This window comes from Lemur catta, chromosome 16 (genome assembly GCF_020740605.2).
Source record: "Lemur catta isolate mLemCat1 chromosome 16, mLemCat1.pri, whole genome shotgun sequence".
Classification (NCBI taxonomy): Eukaryota; Metazoa; Chordata; class Mammalia; order Primates; family Lemuridae; genus Lemur; species Lemur catta.
Window position 1 is genome coordinate 36,276,313 of NC_059143.1, and position 22,510 is coordinate 36,298,822.

Here is a 22,510-nt window from a genome sequence, read left to right on the forward strand (position 1 = left end):
GAGCAAGACTCTGTCCCCCGCCCCCCCCCAAAAAAGGATTTCTTAGAAAGGTCATTTGTTCTCCTTTCCAACTAATATCCCTGAGAAGTAACCAATATTCATATCTCAAGCAATATAGATTAATTTTGAGTACACTCATTTTTCATTGCTACATAGTATTCCAGCATATGCATATTTTGTGTATTTGGACATAAAGTGAATGGTGATTGGCTCTTGGATCCCTGGGTAAGCTGAGCCAAACAACTTGCCCCTATTATTTCATTAACCTAAAATGATATGATTCTGCAGTTTACACAATGGGACTTTTTGAAACCCACTTAAAGCATTATAACAGTTTTATTACACCAATTTATTTATCCTTCCTATTCTAGATGGACTTTTTGTGGGGGTTTGTTTTGTTTGGGCTACTATATAAACAATTATTCCAAGAATAATTGGTATACAAGTTACACTGTTTTCTCTGGGATCTAGACTCTAGGAATGGAATGGCTGAGTCATAGTGTATGTGCATGTTCAACATTACCAGATAGTGCTGACAAAGTAGTTGTGTCAGTTTGCAACGCCACCAGCAATATATGGGAACCTCCTTTACTCTTAACCCTCACCACATTTGACCTTTCATTTTAACCATTCTGGTTGCTTCTCATTATGGTTCTAATTTGCATTTTCCTGATGAAACCTGTGTTTTCATATTTATGGGACTGTCCTCTTTCCTCTTCTGTGAAATACACTATTTATTTAACTGTCTTCCTCACAGCCCCTCCATCTGAAATGATTTCTAGCCATCCAATTTGGGGTCAGAAAAGACTACACTGAGTGTCTCTTTAAATTTCAGTATTATAAATTCTCCAGAGTTTAAAATCAATGAAGCCTGGGAACATTGATAGACAGGGACCATGGGATTCAGATCCTCAGTTGGTTCCCAAGTAATTGAAAGATGAAAATCAGTAGTCAGGAAAGGGGCCAAGTGTAGCAGGCAGGTTCCACAACAGGCCTCTAGATTCCCGGCCTCTTGTGTACAACACACCTTCTCCCAGTAAAACACTAACTTAGGTGCTGCTGTGAAGGGATTTTGCAGATACTGTACAATTAAGGTCCCACATTAGTTAACCTTAAAATTGGGAGATAATCTGGACAGACCTGATTTAATCACATGAGCCCTTTTAAAGGCAGAGAATTTTCTAGCTGGTCCCAGGAGATGAGAAGATGAGAAGGCAGAGAGATGTACTCTGGATGGGCTGGAAGAAAGTGAACATTGATGTTGGCATCTGACTGTGGGGGCCATGTTCCAAGGCACGGCGAGTCCTTGCTGACTAGAAGGAAAGCAGGGACTGCCATCCTGCACCCACAAGGAAATGAATTCTGCTGACATCCAGTGAGCTTGGAAGAGGACCCTGAGCCCAGATGAGAACCACAGACCTAGCCAGCATCCTGACTTCAGCCTGGTGAAACTCTGAGCAGAGAATCCAACTATACTACACCACATCTGACCCACAAAAACTGTGAGATAATAAATTTGTGTTGTTTCAAGCCCCTAAATTTGTGGTAATTTGTTATGCAGCAATAGAAAGCCAATACACTGAGGAAGTATGAAACTTCTCCTGCTGAATTACCAGGTGAAGAACAGGACCTCTGTGTAAGGTAATTAGAAAGAACATCGGTAAGCCATAAGGACTAAATTGATGGCTGCTATGCTCATAATTTAGTTCTAACTTCCCCTACCTGACTGGCACCACTGCAGCACAAGGCTGGTTGGCAAGAGTTTATGGGTGTCAAGTACACCAGTCTGTTATCAGCTTTTGACAATGGTGCACTGTGTTTCTGTTTGAAGTGGAATTTGTGAGTAGTTGCACAGCTCAACAGTATGTTTTTAATTGTCTGCTTAACAGCCCATCATGTCAAAGAAGGCCAAGAGAATGCTGAAGGAAGAAAACAGATTTTTTAATGAGGATTGAGAATTGCAATATTATCTTGTTTCTGCTAAAGATAAGATGATTTGCTTGCTTTGTGATACTGCAATATGAACATTAAAGATATTCAATGCTCATCAGCATTATAACACTCATAAGGACCACAAATATTTTATTTTATTTTTATTTATTTATTTTTGAGGCAGAGTCCCGCTCTGTCACCCTGGCTAGAGTGCTGTGGTGTCAGCCTGGCTCACAGCAACCTGAAACTCCTGGGTTCAAGCACTCCTACTGCCTCAGCCTCCCAAGTAGCTGGGACTACAGGCATGCGCCACCATGCCCAGCTAATTTTTTCTATATATATTTTTAGTTGTCCAGCTAATTTCTTTCTATTTTTTCAGTAGAGACGGGGTCTCGCTCTTGCTCAGGCTGGTTTTGAACTCCTGAGCTCAAAGGATCCGCCCACCTCGGCCTCCCAGAGTGCTAGGATTACAGGCGTAAGCCACCGTGCCCAGACCACAAATATTTTAAATAAGAGGGAGAGGCATGAAAGATTTTATTGCAGAAATTAAAAGATGAAAAGCAAAACCAAGACAATTCTTTCAAGCAGCAATGAGACCTGGAAATAATGCCACTGAAGCCATTTATAAAGTAGCTTTATATTTGGGAAAAGAGGGAAGCCATTGAGTGATGCATTGTTGAAATTACTGTTTTTATAACTGAATACCTGAAACTGGGTAATCTATAAGAAAGGACACTTATTTCTTACTGTTATGGAGGCTGAGAAGTTCAAGGTTGAGGGACTGCATCTGGTGAGAAACTGCAGAGCCTGGAGGTGAGCATCACATGGTGAGGGGGCTGAGTGTGCTAACTCAGGTCTCTCTTCCTCTTATAAAGCCACCAGTCCACTCCCCAGATAACCCATTATTCCATTCATGAAGGCAGAGCCCTCATGACCCAGTCGCCTCTTAAAGGCTCCACCTCTCAATGCTTTCACATTGGGGATTGTTTCAACATGAGTTTTTAGGGGACAAACCTTAGCACCCATAGTCTTTGTTTCTTCGTTAAGGAGCTGTTGCCATGTCAATAAATATAGCTTTGAGGATGGAACAAGGTAGTAGCTCCCTGGGGAGGAAACTATGAGGCATCTTCCCTCCACTTCCTTTTTGCTTGTGAGCGAACCCAGAACACTTAGCCTTACAGCATTCCGCGTTAAAAGTTCTTTTCAGTCCCGTCGGTCTGCCTGATAGCTCAGCATGCCAGTGAAGAGCATATTGAGGAAGTGCTGACTCACCTGTATTTCCTAGGAAGGCAGCTCAGTAATGAAAAAGAAAATGTGACAAAGCCCAAGAGCCTTTCAGAGAGCCGTGAACAATTACCTGAGAAAATGAGCCTGACTCACCAAAAGAGACACAAAGTGTGGTTAAAATTAACTAGGCAAAAGTAAGTTATTGAAAACTAGGTAAATTAAAAAGTCGTGCTGCAAGGTCAACAAAATAAAAACTTTAAAGTAAGTTCACAAATACTTAGTCCAAACTCCCCCTCTCCATTGCTGCCTAATTATTCCCAGTAAGGTATTCCTAATAATTAAGGCATTAGTAGCTGGGATGGCTCCTTAGACAAAATAAGTTAGGCGTATGGTCTTGAAATCCTAGATTCCCACTTAACATTTAAACTCTACGATCCCATTTTCTTGACTGTATCTCAGTTTTATAAAGATTAGATATGTTCATGTGTGAAATACCCCTGCACAGTGCCAGGCACAATGTGTCTAACAAATGGTAGCTCTTACTAGAAAGGGAGCCCTGAACTATAGATTGACCGATATTGATAATTGGGGCAAGGGAATACTTCTGTGGTATAGAACAGTGGCTACCCTGCCCGTGGGTGGCTGATAAAAGCTTTCACCAGCTAGCCACTAAAATAAAAAAATATGGACAAAATAGTAAATTTTTCATAAAAATAAGATACTTTTCATGTATTGAATTTGATAGCTGGTGTGCTACAGAAAAAAAATGGGAATAAACCAAGAAAGAGGAAGATGTGGAATCTAGGAAACAAGAGATCCAACCCAGGAAGGTGGCCAAGCAAATTCCAGAAGCAAAAGTGCGTGGGGAGAAAAAGGTAGTTAGTGACTCTAGGAAACACCATTTGTATGTGAAGGGAAATGCAATGCCAGCGCACTCTCATCATCTGCAGTGAGCAGCATGACATGCTCTCATTCTATCAGTCGGTGTGGCAGCAAGCAGATGGCACTGACAGAAAGCAGTAACCCAGTGCCAGCAGTAACAGAAATAATACCACCCCCAGGCCCAAAAGGGTGAGGAGGAGGGGTTCGGGGAGACTTTAAAGGAGTGACATGGAGTTGGCTGTCTTGAGGAACAGTGACTTCTGCCTGAAGAACAGTTGGCTTGAAGAGACCCCGCAGGAAGGTGGCCAAGGGAAAAACCACCCTGCCCTCGTTTCTCCCTCCATCTCCTGCTGTGGATCCCTGTTGGTCACACTCAGCAGAACCCAGAGGCATGGGAAGCCTGCTGATGCAGTCCGTACAGCTTTCTTGGGCAGAAAAGCAGAACGAAAGGAGCAGAGATTTGGAGGGGCCAATGGAAGGCACCTGGCACACTCATAATGCTATAAACACTAATGACAAGCAGAATTTCCAGAAGAATATTCGGAGGATGTGTGGGAGAAGTAGAGTGTAAGAAAGCTGTATCAAAACCATGACAGGAAGTCAATAATGTCTAAAGTTGATAGCTCAAAAAAACCACTGTATATATGTACTATTTAGAAACAGGCCGGGCGCGGTGGCTCACGCCTGTAATCCTAGCACTCTGGGAGGCCAAGGCGGGCGGATCGCTCGAAGTCAGGAGTTCGAGACCAGCCTGAGCAAGAGCGAGACCCCGTCTCTACTAAAAATAGCAACAAATTAGCTGGCCAACTAAAATACATATAGAAAAAATTAGCCAGGCACAGTGGCGCATGCCTGTAGTCCCAGCTACTTGGGAGGCTGAGGCAGAAGGATCACTTAAGCCCAGGAGTTTGAGGTTGCTGTGAGCTAGGCTGACGCCACGGCACTCACTCTAGCCAGGGCAACAAAGTGACACTCTGTCTCAAAAAAAAAAAAAAAAAGAAAAAAGAAACAAATCCATTAAATAATTAATTAAATAATACTACTTAGAGATAAATACCAAAAGCAATAGCTCAATAGGTAAAGCCCTTGGGAACTAAGGGAGCAGGGACATTATAAACCTTGCAATATTATTTCAGTTTTCAAAAATGAAAGGCTGGGTGCAGCTGCTCATGCCTGTAATCCTAGCACTATCAGAGGCTGAGGCTGGAGGGTCACTTGAGGTCAGGAATTTGAGACCAGCCTGGGCAGCATAACAAGACCTCATCTCTACAAAAAGTAGTTCGTTGGGTGTGGTGGGATGCACCTGTAGTCCTAGCTACTCAGCAGACTGAGGTGACAGGATGCCTTGAGCCCAAGAGTTTGAGGCTGCAGTGAGCTATGATTATGCAGTGAGCTATGATTATGCTAGTGCACTCCAGCCTAAGTGACAGAGATCCTGTCTCAAAAAAATAAAATTAGAAATGATATGTATGTCTAATAAAAACAAATTAATTTTAACAAAGTTGCTCGTCAGGTGGTCAGGGGCAGTAAAAAAAAAGTTGCTAGAAGGCTATACAAGAAACTATGCGGTTACATCTGTGGGGGTGGAATAAGGGAATGAGTAGAGAAAGAACATCAACTTTTAATGTGCTCTTGCATGGTTTTACTATGAACATCTGCTGTTTTTATAATGTAGCTTTTATACCTTAAAAAACAAACCAATCAACTGAATTTAGTTGGGAATTTACATTTGAAAAATTTTGTGTAGACATATGGTCTCGCTATGTTGCCCAGGCTGGTCTTGAACTCATGGCCTCAAACAACCCTCCTACCTCAGCCCTCCCAAAGTGCTCGGATTATAGGTGTGAGCCACTGTGCACAGCTTAATTTATCTTATTCCTCAGGTGGGTTGGAGCAGAGAGGTTGGGACCTACCGATTAATAGAAATAAGGTCCAGGGTGGATCAATGACTTGACCAGACACAGAGCTTGACAGAGTCTCAGTTAGGACCCAGGACTTCATTGGGGACTCAAGAGCAAGAGTCTCTTCTAATATCTCCCTGCTTCAGAGGAATAAATATAAAGACATATCTCATCATCTTTGAATATTTATAGATCCCTACACTGAAGTAAAGAAGCCCAAGATGAAAGGCCACATAGAGGCCCTGGCCGTATGAGCGAGCCCAGACCAGTAAACTACCCAGTCAAGTCACTATTGTTGAAAACTACTAAATTTTGTAGTATCTAAATTTTGGAGATAACTTTTGTCCCACCACTATCCACATGCTATCAAAATAGTAAAATTCTGTTTTCTGATGTGGTAAAAAATTTCCCTTTTAAATATTTAAATAGACTTTAAAAGAAAAAAGAACCACAAGTTAAACTGTATGTTTAATACATCTGTAGGAATAGAAGGAACGCAACAAGGATTAGAATTTTATAATATACAGTAGATATTTATGTAAAAGAGGTTTCCTGTTTTCCTGTCTTTTCTATCTTCTCAGAGCAATAAATAGTAATTCCTACTTGCACGGACAAGCTGCTCCATCGTGTTGGACAGTAAGTGTATCTTTATGTTTCACATCATCATCATCTCCAACAACTCTACTCTTCATTTCATGGCACAGTCTCACTTAACTGTTTCACAGTAAAACTGCACTCCACTCAAATTTGAGGATCCAAGAAATGAGAGTAAACAGCAGTCCAATGCATGTGAATGAAAGACCAAAGGTTTTTAAGTACTGGTTTAGTAACTGAATGTCTACTGGCACAAACCTTCTATTTATTCATATTGTTAAAACAGCAATAATAGAAATGAAAGCTACATTAGTGAAAAAGGAACTCAAGAATGAGGTCATTAAATATAACTAACTACATTTTAAATACAGATACCATGTATTTCCTGATTAGTATCAGGTGAACATCTAACCTACCTATCCTGAATTCTGGTCTCAGTGAAAAAGGTCAGAGACAATTACAAAGAAGGTGCTTCATATTTTCAGGTCCATTTTGAAAACGAGATCCTTTGGGAAAATTGCTTTAGTCTTTCTTTTTCTCAGAGATTTCTGTTGATCCTCTTGTTGGTAATCCATTTATGTCTCCACCCTAAAATGAAAAAAGCATTTTAGGAATTATTACAATAAAAAGACTCTATTATAAGAGACATACTCTTTACAAATAGACAACAAACCAGAGTGAAAAAACTTTGCTTCCAGAAATGTGCAGGATTGCTGAATTAGTGCAAACAGTCAAAGTTTAACCTAACAAGCACCAATATCTACAGAGTTGTGTAAATATTCATTAAAAAAATAATTTTATTTTTTTAAAAAATTCTGTGATCCTTCCAATTAAATCTCTTAACAAAGTTATCAATCAGTGAAACTGGCTTGTATGTGTACCATCTCTCTCATCCATTAACTATCTACTATTGTGCTTACCAGCCAGGAAATACTGGTTATCATCTTGGCGTAAGGCAGGGAACTAATGTATTAATCACAGGCCCAGTTAAAAACCATAGTGTAAGCCAAATCTTAATTACTTAGATTGGAGACAAATTACTGAAGCTTCTGGTTCCAAAAACTTGCCTTTTCAAAATCCAAGTGTTTTACCCAAGTACCACCCCCTTTCTCCACTTTTATTCAAGGTATTTGAATGTTCTTACCTTACAGTCTACTTTGCCTTTATTTTTATCATTGGATTCCTGTATAGCTTTTCCAGGCCATATACGACTAACAAAAGGGGAAATCAGAGGGTATATGTATGGCTCTAGGAATTTTTTGTAGACCCAGAGCAGAACTGGAATGACAATACAAGGAATGCACACCATTGTCCCAGGCTTGAACTCCTAAACTGTAAAAGAAAAAAATTAGTTCATCGCAGAGTAATGAATTTACCTAGATTACAATATCTGAAAGGACTGTTTCTACAGTGAAGGAAAAACTTAAAACATATCATTCGCTAAAATCATTTGCTATCTTTGAGGTAAAAACATAATAGGTAGTAGACATGAAAATAATAGTGAAGTGCCTGTTTCCAAACCTTTCCAATCACTGCTCCCTAATTATAAATGTGATGATAAAGGAAAGACACCAACACTTGGTAGGTGCTAGGCAGTTTACATTCATCAATTCATTTAATCCTCAAAACACCCAGTGAGGTTGGGTGCCTTTGCTATCTTAAATTTGCAGATTTAAAAAATGGAGGCACGAAAACTTTAAACTTAGTATTACAGCTTATACTCTCTTTAAGTGTGGAGCAGACTTAGTTTAAGTTAACTCCCAAGTCCCAATCTTCAGGGACTGATGACATCAATTAGCCAAACCCACAAAGCTGAAGGCAAATCCACAATCTGAAAGTTACCAATACATTACTTTGGACAAAGACGGCTAGGCTGCAAATCAGCTAACCCAGCTGATGTTTCCCAGGCAACAACTCTCCCTTGATATACTTTGCTTTTATTTTTAAGGGCATAATTAAAGTTGTGCCCAGTAATAAAAATTTTATTTAACATTATCATATAAGTAAATCATCCATTTCAAAAACTTAACGCTTCTAATTTCTTTGATGATTAGAAATTATATTGGAATTTCTCAAAAATCAGCAACTTCTTGGAAAAGAATCAATACTAGTTCCATAATACATTATTAAGCCAAAAGGCCTTTTAAATTTAAAAGAAGTTTTAATTCCTTAGAGTAGGATGGAAGGCCTTAAAAAGTAAGAAACTTCAACAGTGCCTAAGGCATAATCCAGGATCTTAAAATCTCTTATTTTCAAAATATTGTAAATTAAGTAATATTTGCTGGCAAATGAGTCAGCACCATAACTACACTGAGGCAATTTTTAAGTAATTCACAATACCGGGGAACCCAATCTGAATCTGGCTTTGAAATGAATTACAAACAAGAACTATAAACAAATAAAAATGTAAATTTGTATCAAGCCAGCTGTTTTGCAAAGGATTCATAATTGGACTCTGAAACAATCCCTGGTTAAATTCCAGTAACAATTTAAGAATTCACCAAAATAATTGGTCCCAAAATTTTAAAGAACATATTCTCTGTTTAAAATAAGCCAAACGAGCACTGAGTCTTATTCAGCATTTTTCGAGGAATCATTATTTTTGACTATAGATATTTAGAATCTAATCTGAAGGGAGTTCAGAGGTGATCAGGTCTTGCACTCTCACAGCAGTTAAGCTGTCTTCAGTGGAGACCAGCTACCTGGATTTGAGACTTGCTTTCACCACTTTCTTGATAGTGTTTTTGGGAAAGGTATTTAATCAGACTGTACCTTAATTTCCTCATGTGTAAAATGAAGACAATAACAGTACCTATCTCAGAAGGATGTAGTGTGGGTTAGTTAATATGAATACAAAGATCCGAACAGTGTCCACATATATTAAGTGCTGTATAAGTATTACTATAAAAAGGGGAAAAAATCCAAAAGTTGTGACCTGTTCAAAGTTCACATAGAGGTAACTAAGTAACTAGAGTTAACCAAGACCATTATTCCCAGTTCGTTTCCTAGCTCAATGCTGTTGACTTTTCTTCTTCAACACCAACTAAACACCTTCAAGACAACAGCCAATGTTAACCACTACTAGGTTAAGTTGGTGACTGGCAATCTCTCCATCATAAAGATAATCGTTGTGTTTTCAATAAGTTCATAGACACTATGTTATAAATAAAACTCTCAAGAACAAATACTACTAATTACTTATGCCACAATTATGGCTTTTATAAAGCTTTTTATAAACCTTTTTAGCTCTCTTCAAAATGAAGCTACTTGTATTTTATCACTTAATCCTTTCTTTTCTATAAGATACTTTACTTCATACACGTGGAAATTGTTAGTTAGAAAACTCTAGAAGGTGGCTAGGAGAGATTCATTATCATTTCAGCTACCTTCTCCAAGCCAACAAATCGAGCAAAATGGATAAAAATTGTTGCTGAGGAATCTTCTTTCACTCCATCTAGTCCAGAACAATGGAATGAGGAAAGGGCTCGAGGCTCTATCCGAAACAGGGCAGCTGTCGTAGGAGAGCCGCCTCTCTAAGTAACCCAGTTCGGCGTATCATTTTAGTGGAGACACAGGGAGCGGGGACGGGTTGAGTCAAAGACAACGTAGATAAGGGCTCATGGTGAGGATCACAAAAAGGACCTGAAACCGACAATACGAGGCCAAGGAAAAGAACAAACGGATATAAAGGAAAGGAGCGGCGGAACGGAGGTACGGAGGGTGGGTGGGCGAGGCCGGTGTCCGGGAAAGGGCGAGGGGAGGCCGGTAGAGGCAAGCGTTTGGGAGCGGAGTGTACCGTGACAGCGGAGCGGGGCGTCCCCGGAGAGTGCAGGCGGGCCGCGAGGCGCCGGGCTGGAGCCTGCTGAGCAGCTGGAAGGCGCGGCGGGAGCCCCGAGGCCAGAGCCCACCCACGGCCCCTAGCGCGGGCCCACCCCAGCCCCGCTCACCCGTGATCACGAAGCACAAATGACAACGTCTGCACTTCCGGAGGGAGGGACGAGCCGCTGTCGGGCCAATGGGCGCCCGCACAGAGGCTGACAAAGGCACGCCTGCGCCAGCCCGGGGACGCACGGCACGTAGACCGACGCCCGGGAGGAGCTTCCGGCGCCGCGGGGATTCGTGTTACCCAAGCGCCCGCCTCAAAGATCAGCTCCGAGAAGAAAATCCGAGCTATGCCCTGGCCCAGAGCTTAACATTCTTAAGAATGAGGGCTGTGCCCAAGGCTCACCACCCGCAGGGAAACTCACACCGCTGGCACTATAGCTAGACTGTTCTCAGATGCAGTTGTGGTTAAGCTATTCGCTCCGTTTTAAATATCATAAATTCAACAGCAGAAACTAAAGTCAACCGTAAACATCAGTGCTGAGAAGCTACAGGCATATACAGGGTGTCCCATTAAGTCTCCAAAGAAAAAAATCGTGGTGAATATTTTGTAAAGGTACATTTAACTAGAACGGCCCCTATCACTTACGTACGGGGGCTTTGGGGACACCCCGTAGATGGAAATTGGAAAGCGCTGCAAAGATCGTGTAGAAATTGGAGCCCTCATGCACTGCAGGTGGAAACGTAAATTATGCAGCCTCTTTGATAACGCCTGGCAGTTCCCCACGTTTATTGAAACTACCATGATCTAGCAATTTCGCTGGAATATATACCAAAGAAAAATAAAAACATTTTTACACAAAGGCTCCCAGCTTTTGTTTGTAATAGTAAAAAACCAACCCCACAAAACCCTTCAGTTCACCAACTGATAAACTAACAGTCTGAGCATTGCTAATCCAAGAAACTCCAAAATCTGGAACTTTTTTCGACACTAATTGGAGCATTACAGATTAGCTGTGCTCAACTCATATTTCAATACACCGGATTATTCTGCAGTTTAAAAAGAAATTTTGTAAAGTTCCTTCTTGGGATAATGAAATGTGTTTTAATGGCAAAGTAATCTGTGCCTCTGAGAAAACCCATTTGGATCCATCTTGTGAAGACAAGTGAAACAGGTTTGCTAATAAAGACAATCAACATCCTTTTACTGTTATTTGCATTTATTTTATGTTGCATCTATTCCCGTGCCATAAGTTTTTGTTTCTTCAGTTTCTTCTGGGATATCTGGGGAAAAACAAAAATACAAAGATTAAGTGTCTTGGAAAAACCCACACTACATCTCAGAGACTTGAGTTTATGTGGAAGACTGGGCACAGGAAGCCCAGTTGTAAGGGACTGAGAACAAGGACAGAAAATAAGTACTTAAATGATAAAAGTGGAAGCTAAACTCATTTGGTAAGAAGAGAAGACATGTTTGAAATGGCTGTGTACATCTAGGTGGGGCCAGGTTGCTCAGAATAGTTTCCTTTCATGGTTATTCCAAAGGTGTCCTAAGATAGTCATCATAGCAACCACAAATCTTTCTAATACCACACACAAACAAAACCAAGCAACTACTAATTTACCTTTTTCTTCTGTGCAACCTCTTCTTCTGGTTTTGGAACAATTTGTTCCTTTTCAGTGAGAATCATCTCGATGTGGCAGGGGGAGCTCATGTATGGATTAATCCGACCATGAGCTCTATAAGTTCGGCGACGCATCTTGGGTGCTTTGTTCACCTGGATATGCTCAATGACCAGAGAATCTACATCCAAACCCTGGTAAGAGGGGAGGGAGAACAAAATCAAGTAACATCTTAAATTATCTTAACACCACAAACTACCATTGGTAAATACTAATTCCTAACCTTGTCCTAATGAATCATTTTTGGAAGGCAATCCTTCAAGACTTAAAATAGCTTATTTGTCCAAGAAGTTGTCTGCTTTCACCTTTAAGTGTCTTAAGTCACCACCAAACTCAGTGTGCTAAATCATGTTGTCTACGAGTGGGCTTCCTGAAGGTCATTAAAGAGGACTGAAGAATTAATAAGGTAGAGCCAAATTCCAAGCTTGAGTTTGGAATGAATTCTGATGATCAACAGATTATGGCAGCATGGCTTAGAAGGCAGAGGTTTGGAGCCAGACAGACATAAACTACTAATTCTGGTTCTGGCCCAGATCCTCAAATGCAAAAATAATGGCTAATACTCCAAATGGAGAAGCACTTGTTTTGTTAATTACATCATTGTTTTAAGTTATATCCGAAATGTAACATCTCTCCACTAGGAATATAGGCAATAAACCACATTAACCACTGCTAAAGCAATCATTTTCATAATTAACCATACAACCAAAAAGGCGCACAGCCCAAGAAAGGCTACAAACCCTTGAAACAAAAGGAGAAAAAAATTTTTAAAACTCTGGGGATAAGGGAACACTAAGCCTTAGGGTTAAACAGACTATAGACCATACTTCTAGGAATCTACAGACAAGCTTTGGTTCTGGGTATACTCCAAGAAGAAACGTAAATAAGAATTTTCAAGCAAGTGTTTGAAAGACATCAAGACAATCAAGGATATATATCTGAACAACAGCAACATTGATTAACCATCCAAGTTATGTATATAAGGATGTTAATGGTTTGGGTACCTTAAGTTCAGCATTACTCTCTGCATTTTTAAGCATGTGCAGCAAAAATTCAGCACTCTTTTTGGGCCACCGACCCTGTGTCCAGCCCCACTGTTTGGCCTGAAATAGAAGAGAGGTAATTATTTTCCCTGACTTAAATACATTAGACCAAAGATCAATATATTTTATTCAACATCAAGGTGTCTTTCATGGTTAATCCAAAAGTGTCCTCAGACTGTCATCGCAGCAACCAGAAAAAGTCTAATAAAGGCAGATCTTAGCCATTCTTATGGTACCAACCACTTCCCCATACAATCTGTCTTTTCAAATGGCAATTAAAAGGTCTCACCTGGGCACACCTACCAACTCCACCATTGTACCGTCGGAATGGTACACATTGTTTCTTTAGAGTGACATCTTTCAGATACTTGGTGGCTTTTCGTATATGCATACCCTTGATGGCCTGGGCAGTTTCACGAGTGTTCTAAGTATGAACAATAAAAAGTGCTGGTTAGCCATGCCAAGGTATTATTATTTAACAAGTAAACGTTAAGTTTTCAGATCTTCAAAATGCCTGTCAGTTAAAACCCCCTTTCTATTGTTTTTTAAAGAGACAAGGGTCTCACTATGTCAGCCAGGCTGGTCTTGAACTCAGCCTCAAGAGATTCTCCCACCTAACCTCCCAAAGTGCTGGGATTACAGGCGTGAGCCACTGTGCCCTTCCTATATTTGAGATGAGGTAATAAAATCTAGGAGCCAGGAAGACTTCATTTGAGGCTCAGAAAGATTAATCCTACACCTCTATTTACTCTCTAAAATGTTGAAATTTCATCATCTTGTAATTACAATTTTGTGTCCCATATTGACCTGCACAAATAAGTTCTCAAATAGTTCTCTGGTAGTTTTACTCAATTCCAAAAATCCTAAATCAAAGAGCTCATTATATTGATAGTCAGTGTCTAAATTAGAGGTAGCTGCTCAGAATTCATTAATTTTCATGGTAAATCCAAAGGTGTCCTAAGAAAGACATCACTGCAGCCAGCTTTGTGGAATGGTAAGATAATACTGAACACGTAGACTCATTTGGATCATAACTGTGATTCACACACCTTGAAGTGAACACGAAGATTTGAACCTCTTGACTTGCATGCTAGAAAATAAAAACGTTTTGGTTAATTTTGGGTATTTTATTATGCCTACTCCCAAATAGGAAATACATACTTATTCACTTACATTTTGTGGGGTTTTCTGGGTCAAGTGAATAGCGAACCATTTTCACAGATCACCTGGAATGGAGGGAGCACAGCATAATTATGTCAATAATACGTATTTATAATGACCAATGCAGTTTAAATTAAGAATGCCACCCACAGCTGCTCAGAGAGTAGTTGTTTTCATTATTAATCCAAAGGTGTCCTAAGAAATGCCATCATCGCAGCCATCCTTTCCCCCACCAAGTGCTTTCTTTCCCTTTGCACCTACGAGTACTACGACAGTGCTTACGCAAAACTCGCAGCACATCTTCAGCCCTCTCTTCCCTTTGGAAGGAAGAATACAACCTGCTTCAATCCAACCCCAGCTCCCCCACGCGTGAAACGACAACGCATTAGCAAGGCAAATTCGACTACAACCCTCTACACACGCTCCTTCCCTAGAGAAACCCGCTTTATTCACGCACTTCACAAGCGATGCAGTCTTCCCACGCGACAGACTTCCGCGCTATTACCCACGTTAAGAAGCATCGAATGTGCTGCACTTTTGTCGAAATGAGTAAAGCCTCGATCCGTTTTTACTTTATTGCCCCCGAAACTTTTTCCCGTTGCGGCCACAAACGCGCCGCGCACTCGACTACCACTCACCGCGAGACGCTGGACCTCTGGAATCGGAGTCAGCACGACCACAGGCCGCCCGTGCCCCCGCCAGAGAAGGAGCCCCGCTGTCCCCACTCCCGCCCACCGCGTCGCTCGGAGGGCCGTAGAGGCCTGCCGGCCGCGGCATGAAATCGGGCGTCCGCCACATCCCCCTACTCGAGAAAACACCGCCTCTAGCGAGGAATCAGTAGCCTTGGGAGTTCTCCTCCCGGGGACCTCGAGACCGGAGCCCTTCAGGCCACGATGGCGGCGATGAACCGACGATCGAGCGCTCGGAGCAACGACGAAGAGACACACTCACCTCAGGCCGCTTGAGAGGAAGAGGAAGAGCGGTGGCTTCTGGGAGAATTCATGAGAACTCGATCTCTCGCGAGAATTCCAGCCCAAGAAAACGAGATCTGAGGAAGGGAGGAGGGCAGAGGAGAAAGGGAGTGTGGAATACTTTTAAGAACGTCTGGAAACGACGCCTCCTTAGGGACTGTCTCAAAATTCTCTTTTTTAATCCAAAAATAAATTTATGGGTGTTAAATATCAGTCAATTAAAAAATTAAAAGCAGGCTTGTACTTCTAGGAGAGGGCCACACATTATTAGATATGAAGGAGACATTTTATTTAATCGACAACAGTCGTTAGGTTTGATTATGTGATCAGAAATCTCTGAAAGTGGTTTGTAAAGGAAAAGTTGAGAAGCTGAGAGGATGATATGTAATTATGTTAATCAGAAATGCTCAGAATGAGAATTTCACCCTATCAATTGAAGGTGAAGGTTCTGTTCAATATCCTCTTTGTTTCCCACTGCCATTTTTAGATCTTCTTCATCTGGTAGAGAAAATTCTTTGCCATTCTCTTCTGTTTCTTCTTCACCCATTTCATCTACTCCCCCACGGTCAGCGGTGGTCTCAGCACTTAGCTTTAGGTATTCTCTTCCAACGTGCCATCACCCTAAGCAGCTCAAACTCCACGTGAATGGACTCTAGACAATGCACCTGAGTGCCACAGACCTCTGTCCCAAGTCCCTCTCCTCTACTTGCCTCTGTTGCTAAATGCTGGATTGATTCCATGATCTTTCCTCAGTAATTCTCATCCCTCACATGGCTGTGACTTCCGCTGAGAACTCCCAAGTTAATGTCTCCACCCCACATCTTCCTCCTGAGCCAGACCCAAACATCAAACTACTCCCTGGACATCTTTCCTGGGAGGTCTCTAAGGGGAATATTTGAAACCTAGTATGCTCCTAAACAGAACTCTTTATCTTCTCCCCCAGATTCCTTTTTTTTTTATTATATTTTTTATTTATTTTGAAACAGAGTCTCGCTCTGTTGCCTGGGCTAGAGTGCTGGGGCATCAGCCTAGCTCACAGCAACCTCAAACTCCTGGGCTCAAGCGATCCTCCTGCCTCAGCCTCCTGAGTAGCTGGGACTATAGGCATGTGCCACCATGCCCCGCTAATTTTTTTCTATATGTATTTTAGTTGGCCAGATAATTTCTTTCTATTTTTAGTAGAGATGGGGTCTTACTCTTGCTCAGGCTGGTCTTGAACTCCTGACCTCGAGTGATCCACCCGCCTCGGCCTCCCAGAGTGCTAGGATTACAGGCGTGAGCTACCACGCCCGACCATAATGTACATTCTTGGTATACAATTTATAACTGCCTATTCTTTCTTCCTTTAAAAACCCATTTGTGAGTCTCCATCCTCCTCATTTGCCAGCAAATTAATAAAATTCCTCTTCACCTCAAAAACAAAAACAAAAAACTCACTTGTAACTGCTGCTAATTGGAGCGTATATTCAGGACAACTTGAATCTTTGCTATTGGGTTGTAGCCCTCAAGCTTGGCACAAGTAAACTCTCCACTTACATTAATTTTGCCTCAGGTTTTTCCTTTAGGACAACAAGGATGTACATAATGGCATCTGATTGTCTCATTTGTACTGATATTAAGATGGGCAAGTGAGTTCCAGACTTGGCAGTGTGATCCCTTTATTTTAAAGTTCCACATCAGCTTTTCATCTAATGGCATTAGTAGCTACTGAAGTTCATTGCCTAGATCCATTATTGCAGCAGGTGTTGAAAAACAGTGATTTTTTTCTAATTGTATTATGGTGTCAGCATTTTTTCTTTTCTAAGATAAATATTATAGAAGATACAAGCACTTTTTATTTTATTTTATTTTATTTTTTTGGAGACAGAGTCTCACTCTGTTGCCTGGGCTAGAGTGCCGTGGCATCAGCCTAGCTCACAGCAACCTCAGACTCCTGGGCTCAAGCAATTCTTCTGCCTCAGCCTCCCAAGTAGCTGGGACTACAGGCATTCACCACCATACCCGGCTAATTTTTTCTATATATATTTTTAGTTTTCCAGCTAATTTCTTTCTATTTTTAGTAGAGACAGGAGTCTCACTCTTGCTCAGGCTGGTCTCAAACTCCTGACCTTGAACTATCCTCCTGCCTTGGCCTCCCAGAGTGCTAGGATTATGTGAGCCACCGCTCCCGGCCCAATATCAGCATTTTTTATTTTGGACTTTGTAAAAAAGAATTTTTCATCTTTCAATTATTTGTTTACCTTTCAATATCTTTACACCACAGTGCGGAGAATAAGCAAAAGCAAAAAAAAAGCAAAAAAACAAAACCCACAGTGAGTAATGCACATAAGTCTTGACCCCAGGTGGGGTGTCCTGGGAAACCTACCCTTGGTGTGTCCAGATTGTCTGGGTTCCAGCAGAGCACTAGAAAAGCCACCGCAGAAATCCAGGCATGAGGTAGTAAGAGCTTGGCAAGGGTGAAGACGGTGGGAATGGAATAGCAAGTGCTGGGTGTATTTAATTTAAGTACAACCCTCCTGACACTGCACAGGGCCTATTTGGTTCTCCTTAATGGCAACCTCTGGGGCTTCACTTACTATGTAGATCTCCCGGAACAGCAGGAAACGGCAAACCCTTAGCCTTTTCAAAGTAGCCAGTTCTCCTCCATGCCCTGACAAAGACAGATGTCAAGTGGGCCCTGCAGGAGTTTGACAGTTTGTCCAAACAACTACTTTTAGTTGAGGCCATAAATTCTTAGGAAAGAGTTTGTCAGCCTGGCATAGTAAATCAATCGGCCAGTGTGAATAAATTTGACCATCTTTTTAGAAAGGAATGTCTTTGGGGACTTTCAGATGAGTGAATATTCAATGCTCTGTCTTGTAGCATTATCATCCACCTCCCCTGCCCCTTGTATAACACTCTTTAGAGGGTTGGCTCCTGGGCCTCCAGGAGAGCCGGGGAGGAAAGTCTTAATCCCTGGGCAGGAATTTACTTTGCTCAGTCTCCCATACAATGCTGCTTTGAGCTTCACTGAGAAATTGGCCTTAGTGGCCAGGAAAAGGGAATTCTTTTTGCAACAATAAGGAAAATGTAATCCTTTACTCTGAGGGCAGCAGTCCCTTTGTTTGCTTCTCTAGACGGTGTGTGGCTGCCTCTCCTTTCTGTTGCCAGGCCTGTTTTTCCCTTACCCCCCAGAGCTGGAGGAATATCTAGCATTATTTTTCTTCACTGGGCTTTCCTAAGGGATCCCATCCTGTTCGTTTTCCTGAGACATTTTAATTCCCCAAGATGCAAAGTTCGCTTTTTTTATTATAGCTCTAGTTATTATGCATAATTTTTAGGAGGTGTGAATTTTTTAAGGTCAAATTTAAAAGGATATTCTCTTTTTCATCTTGCCATTAACTGGTGTTGGGGGTGTGTATGTGATTTTCTTGGCAGGGTCCTTGTGTAATTTCATAGAGAATTGATGTCTTGCCTTTAGGCTGCTCTATAGCAGCCCTCCGACTCTCCCTCTATTTGTCAGCCCCTAGGACCCACGCAAATCTCTACCCTCCTATGTTGGGTAACAAAAGGCCCCAGAGAATATCAAGATCTTTATGACATCCAGTCTGTGCTCCCAGCCATAAGATCTTTGGCCATGTGTGTAGTTCCCATGAAGGAGAAGCTTCATTTCCAGCAAGACTCTGGCTTGCACTTAGACTTGGAGAATAGATGCCAATAAAGCATGTTGCCGATCAACTAGTCAACATATTAATACTTCCCTCCTAATTCTCCCTACAATTCATCTAAAGCAGCTAGAGCAGTTTATTCATTTCAAAATTTTAAATTACTACAAAAGCTTTATATGTGTTTTGTAGCAATTAGATATAACACATAAGCAGGGGGCAGGCGTGGTGGCTCATGCCTGTAATCCTAGCACTCTGGGGGGCCGAAGTGGGTGGATTGTTTGAGCTCAGGAGTTTGAGACCAGCCTGAGCAAGAGCAAGACCTTGTCTCTACTAAAAATAGAAATAAATTATCTGGACAACTAAAAATATATAGAAAAAATTAGCCGGGCATGGTGACACATTCCTGTAGTCCCAGCTACTCAGGCGGCTGAGGCAGAGGGATTGCTTAAGCCCAGGAGTTTGAGGTTGCTGTGAGCTACGCTGATGCCACGGCACTCTAGCCAGGATGATAGAGTGAGATACTGTCTCAAAATAAATTAATAAATAAATAAATAGAAAAACTTTTTTTCAGGGAAGATGGACTTTGATGAAAAACATTTTATACTTTGAAATAATTTCAAACTTACAGAAATGTGAGAATACAATGAATTCCAGTATACTCGTTACTTAGAGTCACCAGTTTTTAATATTTTGCCACATTTCTCATTCTCTGTATATGTACACATACATATTATGTGTGTATATTTATGTATATTCACATATTATATATGCCTAAACATATATATATATTAGTTTTATCTGAATCATTTGACAGTAAATTGGAGACATTATCCTCTTTGTGTCTAAATAGTTTACAGACATGATGGCTCACGCCTGTAATCCTAGCACTTTCAGAGGTCGAGGCAGGAGCATCACTTGAAGCCAGGAGTTTGAGACCAGCCTGAGCAACATAGTGAGGCCCTATCTTACAAAAAATTAAAAAGTTAGCTGGGTGTGGTGGTGGTGGTGCACCTGTAGTCCCAGCTACTCAGGTGGCTGAGGCAGGAGGATCACTTGAACCCAGGAGTCTGAGGTTGCTGTGAGCTATGATTGGGCAACTGCACTCCAGCCTTGGCAACAGAGCAAGACCTTACCTCAGAAAAAAAAAAAAAAAAGAAAGGAAAAAAAAAAGTTTAGTGTGTATTTCCTAAGAACAGGGTAATTCCCTTTCATAATCATAGTTAGCAAAATCAGGAAATTTAACATTTGCTGGGATACTATTATCTAATCTACAAGACCATATTTTACTTCCACCAATTATCACAATAACATCTTTCATAGAAATTTTTTTGGACCACAAGCCAAATTCAGACTCAGACTTAGTATTTAGTTGCCGTGTCTATTCTTTAGTCAGGAATGATTTGGCAGACTTTGTAAAAAGAGCTTTCTCTCATCAACTAGGGCTATTTTGTTTTACAAAATACAGTTTCTAAAACTGCCGGATAAATGTAATCTTTAAAAAATATAAATTACATTGTATAACAAACACTCCCCTCTTCCCTCCAAAGCACCTCCCAGGTTAAAATCCTTGAAAGACCTCCCTTTTCACTCAGAATAAAGTCCAGTCTCCTTATTGTGGCATGCAAAGCTGACCAGCCTTCATTTCCTGCCATTTTCCTCCCCATCGACTTTGCTCCAGCCACACAGGCTCCTTGCTGCTTCAGGGATACAATTAATGTATTTATGCCTTGATGCCTTTGCCCTTGCAGTTACCCACGGCTGACATGATTTGCAGTTTGATCATCACCTGTGGGCCCCTTCCAGGAGTCCTCAGAGCACCCCTGCCACCCAGTCTCCTGAAACTCCTCCCCTCACACATCATCTTGTTTTACTGTCCTCACAGCTTATCTCACTGAATGAAATGACCTTGTTTATTAGTTTTCTTATTAAATTTCTATTTTTACCTCCTTTTCCAAAAATAAAGCTTTGTGAGAACATAGTCCTTCTCTTTTTAATCCCCAGTGCCTAGAATAATTCCTTGTTCATAATATAGTGCTCAATAAATATTTGTTGAATCAGTGATATACACAAGGGAGAACTGTATGGAGAAAAATTTCAGGCTTGCTGTAGAGAATCCCCAGCACTAACCGCATTTCTCCATGACGACAGCTCCGGATGGGCGGTCCTCTGTGATTTCAGGTCTCACTGGGCTCTGGTAGCCTCATTTCCTCCTTTCTCCCTCTACCCAACGGGAGGTAAGCCATGCTTGTTTGTTTGATCCCTTAACTATCACTATCCCTCTGCCAGGACTCATTCATTAAGGTTTTTTTCATTTGAACCATCTGGGGTGAATTCTGTTTCTGGCTGGGATCCGAATGTTGGATAGGGTCGGGAGTGACCCCCATGCCCCAACAACGAACGAAAGTTCAGCTCCATGAGCATCATCTTATATGTGCAGTCACCCACTTGCCAGCCTCCTCTTCAACACACTAGTTCAATTTCCTTTCAACATATTAACTCCATTATATTAACATGTATTAAAGAGTTGATTGGTTCTACATACCCAGTGACAAATGCTCTTCTAAAAAAGTAAAGAGGAGTATGAGACTAGGATCAATGTGCCTTTGTAGAATTGGCAATGCAGTAAGATACAATTTGTGCCTGGATATCTGTCTTCGTGTCTAAAATTCCACCACTGACCAACTCTGTTAGAGCTGCCTCCTTCTACCTCTGGAGTTCAGGGAAAAGATAAGACGGGCCCGTGACAAAGGGGAAGAGAGGAGAATGGAACTAACATTCAGTGAGCATCTGCTGTATACTGAGTGCCATGTGTGCTTCCTCCCACGTATTCCACACAACTTTGTAAGACAGATGACACTCGCCGTCCTACTGCCAATAGGTTGGCGAGGATGCTCCGTGTAGGGCTAGGTGGGCCTGACTCTGTTTGCTCTCTTTGCATTACACCTGTCTGTCATGGTGGAGAATTCCAGAAAGGGCATACTGAAATTATGGGAAAATTTGTCTTGGATATTGCCAAGGGCTAGACGAGAAGGAAACACTAATACTATTCACAAAAACTTCATTTGAAGGACACGTTCCTGGTGTGGGGTGGCTGAGTGACACCACAGGCCACTAGATGGCACCAGTTCGGTGTCAGGAGAAGCTTTTCCCCATCATTTTGTGGGCAAAGGGTGCATGTCCTAGCTTCCCAGGGTGGCAAATGAGGGAGAGTCCCAGGAGGTGGGTACCATAGGAGTCGTCTCAGGGTCTGTTGGCCACAGTATCTCTGGAGTGGGCATTTCTGTTCTCATTATACAGGCGAGGAAAATGCAGATTAGCAAGATTAAGTAATTGGCTGAGGGCACTTGGGTATAAAGGGGTAGAGAAGGGATTCCAGACAAGGCCTGCCGTATTTGAAGCTCATAACCATTGCGTTACATTGAGGTAAACTGGGAGTGTTTTGCCAGGAGCAAAGGTGACTCAGGCGTGGGATCCACATTGACAGTCTTCTGGAACTTGGATCATCCCATGGATGAGGATGCAGAACTAAATCTAAGCAGGCATTATCAGGAATAGATTTAACTTCAAATAGAGGACTTCTGGCATTTACAGGGACCTGAATAGAATGAGCTTTCTGACTCCTGAAGTGGTCAGTTCCTTCATCACAT

General features: G+C 41.6%; 2 protein-coding genes and 4 non-coding genes across 10 annotated transcripts; all 6 read right to left on the reverse strand.

The window, feature by feature from the left end:
• Positions 1–6,397: 6,397 nt before the first annotated feature.
• C16H18orf32 (chromosome 16 C18orf32 homolog) lies at positions 6,398–10,567 on the reverse strand. Of its 4 annotated transcripts, none has more exons than XM_045528023.1 (3): positions 10,484–10,567; positions 7,681–7,868; positions 6,398–7,124 (listed from the first exon to the last, which is right to left on the reverse strand). In XM_045528023.1, exons 2-3 carry the CDS (start codon positions 7,843–7,845, stop codon positions 7,059–7,061), a joined length of 231 nt encoding a protein of 76 aa, XP_045383979.1. In that variant the 5' UTR covers positions 7,846–7,868; positions 10,484–10,567; the 3' UTR covers positions 6,398–7,058. The 4 variants fall into 4 exon arrangements, with proteins under 4 accessions (XP_045383979.1, XP_045383981.1, XP_045383980.1 ...); XM_045528025.1 differs by having other exon boundaries at positions 7,681–7,863; positions 10,484–10,507; XM_045528024.1 differs by lacking the exon at positions 10,484–10,567 and adding an exon at positions 10,333–10,477 and having other exon boundaries at positions 7,681–7,863.
• Positions 10,568–11,560: 993 nt separating this feature from the next.
• Positions 11,561–15,270, reverse strand: LOC123621937 (60S ribosomal protein L17). 2 transcript variants are annotated; one of them, XM_045528020.1, is made up of 7 exons: positions 15,197–15,270; positions 14,258–14,310; positions 14,134–14,174; positions 13,374–13,508; positions 13,046–13,144; positions 11,984–12,175; positions 11,561–11,642 (listed from the first exon to the last, which is right to left on the reverse strand). In XM_045528020.1, exons 2-7 carry the CDS (start codon positions 14,295–14,297, stop codon positions 11,595–11,597), a joined length of 555 nt encoding a protein of 184 aa, XP_045383976.1. In that variant the 5' UTR covers positions 14,298–14,310; positions 15,197–15,270; the 3' UTR covers positions 11,561–11,594. The 2 variants fall into 2 exon arrangements, with proteins under 2 accessions (XP_045383976.1, XP_045383977.1); XM_045528021.1 differs by lacking the exon at positions 15,197–15,270 and adding an exon at positions 14,884–14,900.
• Positions 11,866–11,929, reverse strand: LOC123621977. The gene has a single exon (XR_006729355.1). It is a non-coding gene; the product is annotated as a small nucleolar RNA SNORD58 (small nucleolar RNA).
• Positions 13,209–13,274, reverse strand: LOC123621979. The gene has a single exon (XR_006729357.1). It is a non-coding gene; the product is annotated as a small nucleolar RNA SNORD58 (small nucleolar RNA).
• On the reverse strand, positions 13,998–14,062 carry LOC123621976. Its single transcript, XR_006729354.1, has one exon. It is a non-coding gene; the product is annotated as a small nucleolar RNA SNORD58 (small nucleolar RNA).
• LOC123621978 lies at positions 14,397–14,462 on the reverse strand. The gene has a single exon (XR_006729356.1). It is a non-coding gene; the product is annotated as a small nucleolar RNA SNORD58 (small nucleolar RNA).
• Positions 15,271–22,510: the final 7,240 nt, after the last annotated feature.

Coding starts and splice junctions, on each gene's coding strand:
- C16H18orf32 (XM_045528023.1), bottom strand. CDS start 7,845: ATGGTGTGCATTCCTTGTATTGTCATTCCAGTTCTGCTCTGGGTCTAC. Junction 7,125..7,680: donor AAGGCAAAGTAGACTGTAAG/GTAAGAACATTC, acceptor TTTTCATTTTAG/GGTGGAGACATAAATGGATT.
- LOC123621937 (XM_045528020.1), bottom strand. CDS start 14,297: ATGGTTCGCTATTCACTTGACCCAGAAAACCCCACAAAAT. Junction 13,145..13,373: donor GAGTTGGTAGGTGTGCCCAG/GTGAGACCTTTT, acceptor CTTCTATTTCAG/GCCAAACAGTGGGGCTGGAC. Junction 12,176..13,045: donor AGAGTAATGCTGAACTTAAG/GTACCCAAACCA, acceptor CCCTCTTACCAG/GGTTTGGATGTAGATTCTCT.